This window comes from Olea europaea, chromosome 8, assembly GCF_002742605.1.
Source record: "Olea europaea var. sylvestris chromosome 8, O_europaea_v1, whole genome shotgun sequence".
NCBI classification, from domain to species: domain Eukaryota; kingdom Viridiplantae; phylum Streptophyta; class Magnoliopsida; order Lamiales; family Oleaceae; genus Olea; species Olea europaea.
In genome coordinates, this window is record NC_036244.1 from 16,337,093 (window position 1) to 16,348,242 (window position 11,150).

The following is an 11,150-nucleotide window of genomic DNA, read 5'->3' on the forward strand; positions in this document are numbered from 1 at the left end:
TGCCCCTCATCGGTAGAAAAGACGTGTCCTCAACCCAGAGAGGTACGAGGCTCTCAAAGACGAAGTAAGCAAGCTTAGCCGTAGTGATTTCATAAGGAAAACCATCTACCCGAAGTAGATATCCAACCTGGTCTTGTGAAAAATCCCAGCGGGAAGTGGAGGGTGTGCGTAGACTTTACCAACTTGAATAAGGCGTGCCCTAAAGACAGCTTTCCACTTCCTAGGATAGACCAACTTGTGAATTTCACCACTGGACATGAACTATTGAGTTTCATGAATGCATATTCAGGGTACAATCAGATACCCATGTTCCGATCTGATGAGGAAGCTACGTCATTCATTACAGACAAAGGACTCTACTGCTACAAAGTCATGCCCTTCGAATTGAAAAATGTCGGGGCTACATCTCAGAGACTGGTTAATATGATGTTCGCAGAACTCATTGACAAAACCATGGAGGTCTATGTGGACGACATGCTAGTCAAAAGCCTCCAGGCAAGCGAACACGTAAGTCACCTTGACCAAACCTTTCATATACTTAGAAAATATAAGATGAAGTTGAATCCCCTCAAGTACACTTTTGTGGTGGCTTCGGGTCAGGTACATTGTTAACTAAAGAGGAATTGAAGCAAATCCTATAAAGATAACGGCCTTGCTAGAGATGAGGTCACCTCAGAAGTCGAAGGAGGTCCAAAGCCTCAATGGTCGGATAGCTGCGGTTAGTCGCTTCATCTCCAGGGCTACTAGATAAGAGCTTACCCTTCTTCAGTGTGCTTAAGTAAGGAAAGAAGTTCCAATGGACTTCTGAACGCGAGGAAGCCTTCTAGGCGCTGAAAAAGCACCTTAGAGAGGCGCCCCTTTTGTCAAAACCTCAACCAGAAAAGTCTCTGCTGCTGTATTTGGCGGTTTCGGACGTGACGGTCAGTGCTGTCCTAATCAGAGAAGAAAATGAGTTCCAGTTTCTAGTATACTACGTTAGCAAAACACTCTTCCCAACTGAAACACGCTACCTAGACATGGAGAAACTGGCACTTGCCCTCATCACAGCCTCAAGGAAACTGAGGCCATACTTCCAGGCCCACTCAATCGAAATTCTCACCAACTTCCCATTGAAGCAAGTGCTGTAGAGAACAGACGCATCGGGACACCTGCTAAAATGGGCAATCGAGCTCAGTGAGTTTGACCTACTGTTCCGACCTCGACATGCCATCGAGGGCCAGACCCTTACAGATTTTGTGGTTGAGTTTATCAAAACCCCGAAAATGGAGGCAATAATGGAACCAGCCGAGCCCCCAACATGGAAACTGTTCGTAGATGGATCCTCAAGAGAAGCGGGCTCCGGGGCAGAAATTGTTTTGGAAAGCCCGGAGGGTCACAAGCTAAATTGCGCAGTAAAATTCGACTTCAAAGCCTCCAACAACGCTGTCAAATATGAAGCCCTTCTAGCAAGTCTTAGACTGGCAAGAGAAATGTAGGTCAGAAGGCTCTTAGCCAGTAGCGATTCTCAGCTGATAGTAAATCAGGTCAGTGGAAGCTTTGCGGCCAAAGACAGCGGTATGGTTGCAAACTTGAAATTGGTTCTGGACCTAGTCCTTCAGTTTGAAAGGTTCGAACTGATTCAAGTCCCACGCCTAGAGAATACACATGCAGACGCCCTTTCAAAATTGGCCAGCAGTAAGGATTATGAGCTATTAAAGGTCATCCCTATTGAACACTTATCGAAGCCCTCCATTTTCGGTGGTTAAAAGGTACTATGGATAGAAGGCACCCCATTATGAATGCAGCCCATCATCGCCTATCTAAAGGATCAAACACTACTTGCTTCTAGAAGTGAGGCGAGGAAGTTAAGAAGAAGGGCTGTGCACTTCATCCTGCAAGAGGATATGCTCTACAAAAGAGGCTTCGCCTTACCACTTCTCCGATGTGTGGGAGGTGAAGAGGCCACATATATACTTAGGGAAATTCATGAGGGAATCTGCGGAAATCACTCCAGAGGAACGGCTCTGGCACACAAGGTTCTTCGTCAAGGCTACTTCTGGCCGACCCTGAAAAGGGATGCTTGCCAGTTTGTCCATAAATGTTACCAGTGTCAGAGCTTCTCAAATATTCAAAGGCAGCCTTCTCAAAGCCTCTCCGTAGTGACCAGCCCCTAGCCATTCGCCAAGTAGGGCATCAACTTCATTAGTCCGCTCCCAAAAGGAAGAGGAAGCACGACTTTCTCCATTGTCGCCATTGAATAATTTACCAAGTGGGACGAGGCTGAACCTCTTGCCTGCCATCGCATCGTCGAATACACTTCAACGAGATCAGTAACAATGAGGCCCAAGTGAACGAACTCAACCTCCTTGAAGAAAGGGGCGATACCTCCCAGGTGAATTTGGCAAAGTATCATAGGAAGATGACCTGCTATTATAACTCCAAGGTCAGAAATCGAACTCTTCGCCTGGGGGACCTCGTTCTCAGAAGGGTCTTCCAATCATCAAAGCCAATCAGGTCCGTAGTGTTTGGACCGAACTGGAAGGGACCTTACCGCATCCGCAGGGAATCCCGACCTGGTACTTTCGAAATTGAAGACATGGCAGGGAAAGCACTACCTCATCAATGGAACATCGAACACTTGAGGAAATACTATCAGTGATGAGCTTTTGTTCCGATCCAATCTCAAATTTGTCTAATAATGTATGTCCTGATCTGATCTCGTTTGTAATTTCCCTAGCTCACCGAGTGCTGAAAATGCCTTAGTGAAGGGTAATGTAACTTCTCTAAGTAATGATATTTCAGTTCTTTGTCACATTAGTTAGTAAATTGTTACCTCAGTCCTTCAATATGTTTACTTAAGTGATTCGATCTTCTGTCATTAACTGGTTATTGTTAAGAGGCGCTTGATGATTACTTAAGTGATCCGATCTTCTGATTATTGTTAAGAGGTGCAGGATGATTAATTAAGTGATCCGATCTTCTGCTTATTGTTAAGAGGTGCCTAATCTTAAGTGATTGTCATTCATATATGTGTAAACAGATCAACACGATAAGAAAACAGAAGCAACAATACTTTGTAAAAATTTCATTTTATTCACTTGAAATTGAATTACAAAAGAGGCCAAAGCCATTACAAAATTAGCTCTATTCTACAGGAGGCCCTTCCCCGCCCGCCTCGAGGCCTCTGGAGCGTCCTCGACAAGCCTGTCAGGCCGGCCTCCAACTGGTCTCCCAAACTCTCCCTCTAAAGAGGAGATGTCCAAAGTAGGATGGACCTCTTTCAGCAAACCCAATAAGCCTTGGGCACTCCAGAAAGCCCAAAAACTTGCAAAGTCGTCATACAGGGGATGCTTCTCGGAGTGGTCAATGAAATTCTGAATAGCCACTTCCCCTGCCGACTTCAATTCCTCTTTCAAGGAGGCGATTTCCTCATATTGGGCCTTCGACCTCTGCCTCAACTCCGCTTTTTCTTTATTGGAGGCCTCTAGAGCCTCCGTGGTGAGCCGGTAGTGCTCGTTGGCATGATCCACTCTTCGGGTCATAGCAGCCACCTGGCACTCCACTTCATAGAGCTCCTTCTTCAGCCGCTCTATGTCTCCTTTAGCAACCGCCAGCTGGGCCTCAGCCTCCCTTCTCCCTTTCTCCTCTTCAGCGGCCTTGGCCCGATCTTCAGAGCCCGGGCCACACAGGCACTATTGGCCGCCACTAAATCCTCGACTGTGCAAGAGGTCGATCCTTCCATTACTTATTGTGGACCACCGCCACTGCAGCCGTTTCTGAGGGGAGAGTCTCCAGTACTTCTTTAACTGGCTCCTCGAAGTTCGTGCCCAAAAGTGCATCTCCTTTGAGGGACGGGCTTTTTTCCTCTTGGGCTGCCCTGGTACCTAGGCGAGAGGTACAACAATAACTGGCACTGTAGCTGGAGCAGGAGCAGCCTATGATGATGCAGGCGTTTTCTCCGAAATGGCCACCCCGATAGGAATTGTAGTTTACCTCAGAACGGGGGTGGTCTCGCCACCGTTGGTCGCTTCGAAGGGACAGCAGGCTTTTTGCCCTTGGAAGCAGATTGGCCTCAGGATCCTCAGGCACTTCCTCCTCTGTCGGGGGTGGGAGCCTCTTGTTGGCATCCACCAAGTCCTCCATCTGTTTCTTATAGGCAGAGGAGGAGGTCTTCAAGGCCCTCGCTTCACCCATCATTTTTTGTATAGTCTTGAAGTCGGGTCGAAGAGGCATCTTCTTATTGAAGTTATCTGTAAGAAACAAGAAAATTAGTACAAGTGTAAACGACTCGAAAGTACTGAAAGGTATTCGCTTCAAGATTTTACCTTGAGAGGCCATCAGGTCGTGCGTCACAAAATAAATGTTCTTTCTGATCAGCCGATGGAACGACCTCTTCTTCGAAAGTAGCTGATATATGACGCAGATGATCTTGAATTCGTCAGAGGACAGTTGGCACCGAGGAAGAGTGCTTTCAAAAAATGAGCACAAATGTTAGTTAGGATCCGAACCGAAGAGAAATAAACAAGAAACATAGCTACAATACTCACTAAGTGACGAATACTTCGTGGGGACCGTAAGAGGTGCCAGCGGTCGCCTTCCATCGTGTCCCATCGCCCGACAGTCCAGCACCACGAGCTCTTCCACTCCTTGATGGAGCTCGGTGGATCGAGCACGAAATGAGTGTGGGAACCCCAAGAGGTCAAGTAATACCAGCCCTTGGTCTTACCCCCCCTCCCCCCGACTGTTACTTTAGGAATATAGAGGGTCTGAAAAACAGAGAAGGGCATCTCCACCCCAAGTGACGCCTCTTTCCATAACATCCAGGAGCCCACCATTTGGCTCCAGGAGTTCGGGTTCAGTTGGGTCGGTGCTAAGCCACAAGACCTAAGCACCATCTGGAAAAAAAGGTGAATTAGAAGCCTAAGACCAGCCCTAAGGATTGCCTCGCTTATCGACACGCACCCTGGCCTAGGGTACCAGGCCCTATCGTCAGGCTTGGGTAGGATCAGGTCTATACTATCTAGTATCCTATATTCAGTCCTAAGTCTTTCTAGGTCGGTCGCCTTTAGTTTGGAGGAATAATCCTACGCCCCCCAATGCACAGAAGTATCTGTTGGGCTATCCGACCTCTTCCAAATGTTCTCTCCCCTAAGTATCGCTTCGACTACTTCGGAGGAGGTCGCCACAATGAGCTCATTCATCCGTACTAACTCCAGCCCCTTCCCCAAAATAACACTACCCTCAGAAGCCATTTTCAGAAAGGAAATGTCTCAAATATTTACTGAAACTTACGAGTTTGAGTGTTCCCCAGTCAGAAATGGTCAAAAAACAGTGTGTGGTCGTCGAAAATTCAAATTTCTCGTCGAAAATGCTTGAAAAACGTCGAAAATCATAAAGAGTTTGAGAGCAATGGGATTTTCTATTTTCCCAAGAGTGAAAAGCTCCAAAAATGCTCAAGTCCGCCTTTTATAGAACGCTCCAACTAATCTCCACTGTTGAATTTAAATGCAATCAATCTAGGCCGTCCGTCGCATTATCAATCTAGGCCGTTGAAATGAAACATCAGATTTGATCTACGCCTAAGATTTTGCTGTGACCCTCACGCTCGCATATAACGCGTTGCCTCGGTCGCCACCAGCTGTCACCAATAAGTAGCCGCAGTAGCCTTTTAGGGAAATGAGGCGCTGGACCCAACTGTCACCTTGAAAATACGCAACAGCTGTCAAATCATTTAATGTCAGATACGCCCGCCTCGGATCGAGTGCCTCACTCAACTTTACAAAGTTTAAACGCACCTGACGCGGAGTCCCCTGTGGGTCACCGCCTCGATCGTTGCGTTCCCTCCTAAGCTTTACAAAGTTTTAGTCATCTCCCAACGCGTCGTCCCCTGTGGGTCAGCACACCGGTAGCAAATGAACTCCTCACTCAACTTTACAAAGTTTAGACGTACCTGATGCGGAGTTCCCTATGGGTCATCGCCTCGGTCACTGCGTTCCCTCCTAAACTTTACAAAATTTTAACCATCTCTCAACGCGTCGTCCCCTGTGGGTCAGCACACCGGTAGCAAATGAACTCCTCACTCAACTTTACAAAGTTTAGACGTACCTGATGCGGAGTTCCCTATGGGTCATCGCCTCGGTCACTGCGTTCCCTCCTAAACTTTACAAAATTTTAACCATCTCTCAACGCGTCGTCCCCTGTGGGTCAGCGCACCGGTGCAGATGAGCTCCTCGCTCAGCTTTACAAAGTTTATCCGTACCTGACGTTGAGTCCCCTATGGGTCCTTGCCTCGATCGCTGCATTGACCGTCTCGTTACTCATCGTCCAGTTCGGCAGCACCTTGATCTCACGTAAATTTTTTCCTCACACAGTGGCGAAGCTTTAGTTCATCCGCCTAAGATCAACGCTTCGGCGAACACAGAAGATCGACCCTCAAGTTCTCACAAATCACGATCCCCATCCCGAAGCGTACATACCCGATCGGGAAGACAAGTCCACCACCACATCATGCGAGGTGTGGAACACTCATCCGAAGTGGTTCCGAAGTGACTTCACCAATAGTGACGATCTGCTATCACACTACGAGACATAGACATAGGTAATCCTGTGGGACTAACTGAAGCGCCCTCGCCCCTGAATCCGATGTGAAATGCACTCTGATGACCTTGGTCAGAGGATCCGCTACCAATTTCAGAATAAGATCTTGGTCAAAATCTTTTCTGCCCCTAAGGTTTAAAGTGATATGATGTCTCCATGATGCTAGTTGATATGACATATCAACTTTATGTCAATTCAACTCGAGAGAAGTAATTATCCACCCACTCTATAGACGCGGCTGATTGACGCCTATGAGCAGACGCCTCATACCGTTCAGATGTATACATGTGTCCCACATCCAACGGTTCTCCTCACCTATAAATACCCAAGGCTTGGCAAGAGGCAAAGGTAATGAAACTCTTACTACTTAATACTCCATAACAAGCAAATATATATATATATATATATTCTCCTCCCCACTATTTTGCACAACCTTGGTACTGTTCAGATCACATGAGCCTAACTTGACCGTCGGAGTGTATACGGCTGCCGCCGCCCTCGCTAGTTCTCGCCGTGTGCATCTGATCGTGCGTTGATTGTATGCAGGGAGAAATACGTGGAGTGGCTATCGATTGGCCATGTGGAAAGTCCAATTTTCGAGGTCAACACTAGATATGAATGTTTTAAAAGCATGTTAATCGAAATAGTTGATAATATAACCATAAATTATTGGTTATAAAGTTAACATCGAGCCTGTGTTTTTTATTCAACAGTATCGGTGACAAAACCATGTGGCCATTCGTTCTTGTTGCATTTCGGATAAGATACAAAGAAGTCCTGATCAAGGCGCACGCCTTGACATTGGCCGTGGCTCCCAAATACTTGACACCTCGAACCAACGAAGAAACTAAATGTAAGACCATAGAAGCTGAAACTGATGCTTGTTTGCTCGAATATTTTATCCAACATTTTATAGATATCCATTCTTATCAATATTACACTGCTTGTGTTCCTCATAATGGATATCTCAGATGTTGAAAAATCTTATGCATTACTACCAAGGGGGCTTTAGCTGTTATGTAAGACCATAGAAGCTGAAACTGATGCTTGTTTGCTCGAATATTTTATCCAACATTTTATAGATATCCATTCTTATCAATATTTCATGGTTATTCATTTTGAAGTGTACGAGGCTGGTCGAACTTCAATAGCCGTATTTAAAAAATGGCAGATGGATTGCTCCTATTGTCATGACTGAATAACTATATTTAAATACCTAGAGTTCTATCACAATCTGACTTGCCTCTTCAAAATCTGTTGGAGTTGGGCTTCAAACATATGGTACTAGTTGAGTTATTAAATTTCTATGAATTTGTGGACTTCAATGTAAAGAAAATTCCTCAATGGTTATATAGATGGTTGGGACAGAAAATTGGTGTTACTTATCTCACATTTTATGTTATTATCCCACGATATAGTGCATTTATTTCAACATTTTTAAATTCGGAAACCTCTCCCCTGCAATCACAAATTACACTGCTTGTGTTCCTCATAATGGATATCTCAGATGTTGAAAAATCTTATGCATTACTACCAAGGGGGCTTTAGCTGTTATCTTTACTTGTGTCTTTTAGAGAGGTCTAAGCCACTCTGCTAGCTAGTTACAATAAGTCATTCATAGATTGTTCTACCATAGTTTTAGCATATAACTTGGACTTAGAATTATTGTATTCATTTGGTGCAGTTTTTTTATTTTTTTATTTTTATTTTTTTTATCGTATGCCATCGCTTTTGCGCATCAGATCATAGTTGAGTACAGATTAGCACCTTTCGAAGACAATCCATTTAAGACTGAAAGCAACTAAAGGGGAGAACAAGAATCAAGAACAACTATGCTGGAACAAAAATGGGATTGTATGGTAGACTTGCTGAAATCCAAGAAATATGTCTATAGTCTAGCCATGAACAGAACCTGCAATACTTTGCATCTCTCTGTTGGAGATTTAAACCACAATTTAAATATATTTTACACCACGATTGGATATGCTCTGAGATTAGTTTTGAAAGAATGCCTATAATATGATTTATAGCCACATTGAATTGATGAAGGAAAAGAGCTTGCATCTGCATTCTACTTCATCCTGACAATAGGTGGTTTGGAACATTCTCAACATTGAAGGTATTTTTGGCGTGTTGTAATGGACAGGAATGGAGATGATTGAAAAAGAGAGACTATGGTATAATTTTAATTTTATTTCATCAAAACCTTTCAATTCAAAGTCCTAGAAATATAATTTTATGTTGAACAACATAATCATTAATTCCAAGCAAGGGTACGAATTTTTATGGAGGGCATTTTTCTTTTCGAATAATAATATCTTACAATTATTATCAATTAATGATTTTATGATTTAGCACTTGGTTTATTTTTAGAAGTCCAAAAAAATTGCTAAAACTTATGCTGTGGAAAGAACTATTTTAAATCTTAAAAGTTAAAAATTGATAAGGGAAAAATTCAAAAGTCGGGGTTAAGTATGATAAATTCAATTTTAAGTGTCAAATTTCAAAATGTAAAACTCAGATATTAGCTAATTAATTAAAAATATTTATTAATTAAATTTAATGGGGTCACAAATATACTATTAATGGTCACATGTACATAATTATAAGTCACAACTTTTTATTGGTCACATATTATCAAATTGATTGGATACAAATTATTTCGAGATTAAAAATAAAAAAATTTGTAAGTGACATTATTTCGAAGTCACAAATCAAAAATTTTATATCTCAGTTTTTTTCATTGGTCACAAATTAAAAAAACTAAAGATCATGATTTATAATCGATCACGAATTTTCAAATTTATTGGTCATAAATTATTAAATTTTAATGTCACAGTTTAATAGTTAGTCGCAAAGAACCGAATCATTGGTCACATATGTTAAATACTCCTCCACCGATCTTAATTGACCACCAATACTTGGGTACAAATCAACCAAATAGTTGGTCACAATAAGAAGGGAAAAATAATAATAAAAAAATCCATCACACAGTCGCCACTTGCACAACACCACCATAACCATCACCAACAACAAAAAAAAACCAAAAAACAAAAAAAAAAAAAAAAAAAAAAGTAGAGTCGCAGGCAGCAACGTTCACAACGTCGCCATCTCTAGTAATGAATGGAGCGCCTCCGTGAGAAGGGAAAATGTGCAGTGGCGCACAAACCTATACAAATCGAAGAAGATTTCAACCGTAGCTTAATGTACAGATCATTGGCGCTGTGCTTCCGCTCACAGAGGCTCCAATCTCTTCATTACAACAGCATCATAGTGCTACTTTTGTGGTGGCCACGACGAGTGCTCCAACGACGACAGACGAAGAGGAGGACTTGAGAAGGAAATGAAGAAGATGGGGAGTGAGTAATTGATTTGTATAGAAATATTTAATATTTAATTATTATGTTAATACCTAATTTGTGAATAAAACTTTAACCTTGATTGTTGAATTGCAATAGTCAACTGGTATTATGTAATTTCCTCAATTGATAAAGCATTAGGCTTATTATAATTCATTTCATGGGACAATGACTTTTATTAAATTTTACTAAAAAATTATCTTTATGCAAACCAAACAGGAGCTAAAACTTGCAACAAGTTTGGTATTTTAAATTGAATTGAAAATTACCAAGTTTCATTGCATCTTCTCTAAAACCATATATCCTGTTTGGCCTCCATTTTATGAAATTCCACGAATTCATTTTCAATTATACCCACAACTTTTATCAACTTTTGAACAATTTATTTTATCAATTTATATCATAATCTACTCAAAATCGCATTTATTTTAACTAAATAAAAAAGGGTCTTGACTTTCTAAATGAGTTGTGTCCCAAAATTGAATAGAAGACAAAAATAGATGACTTTTTTTATTGGTAATAGGAGATTGAACAAATAGTTTCACCACTTCAGTTCTATTTTACCCACTTTATTCCTACGACATAAAATTCTTTTCCATGCACGTTTCTCATAATAGGATATATTTAATTGCGAGCATAAAACTTGCATGAAAAGCAAATAAATCACTTATTTGCATAAAAATTGTCAATTAAATGTGTTTAATTTGCTTAGTTTTCAACTAAAAAATGTTACATTTTTCCATGAAGTTTAGTTTTATCTAAATGTAAATTACCTATAAAATAAAACATACCCCTCTTAAAGAAAATGTTTTCCTTGTTTTTGAGAAAAATATTTTCCATGCAAAATATGCCAATCAAACACTCCAAATGTAGAAACTTGGATGAAAAACCGATATTTTCGATGGAAAATAAAGCTATCCAAATACACCCTTACTTAAATGCAACACTATTAACACTTGGCGAGTCTAATAACTTCTCTTAAGTTGACCTTCTAACACTATAATTTTTTATCACAGAATTTTCTCTGACATTTTTCCCTTTCCAGCCCTCTATTAGGAAACTGAACTGTTAACATGTTCTGCAAATATCCATAAAAAAAATAAAATAATAAAATAAAATTTGTTCATGCTGTTCTATGAATTTAAAGATAAATTCCTTAATTTCCTGGCTACTTCTCATTTGCTGATGGACAAAAAAGGTTATGAAGAAAAATAA

The 11,150-nt window shown here is 41.5% G+C and overlaps 1 protein-coding gene across 1 annotated transcript; it reads left to right on the plus strand.

Annotated features, from left to right (window-relative positions):
• Positions 1-273: 273 nt before the first annotated feature.
• LOC111398358 lies at positions 274-1,127 on the plus strand. The gene is made up of 2 exons (XM_023025273.1): positions 274-459; positions 828-1,127. The coding sequence occupies exons 1-2, from the start codon at positions 274-276 to the stop codon at positions 1,125-1,127; spliced, it is 486 nt and encodes a 161-aa protein (XP_022881041.1).
• Positions 1,128-11,150: the final 10,023 nt, after the last annotated feature.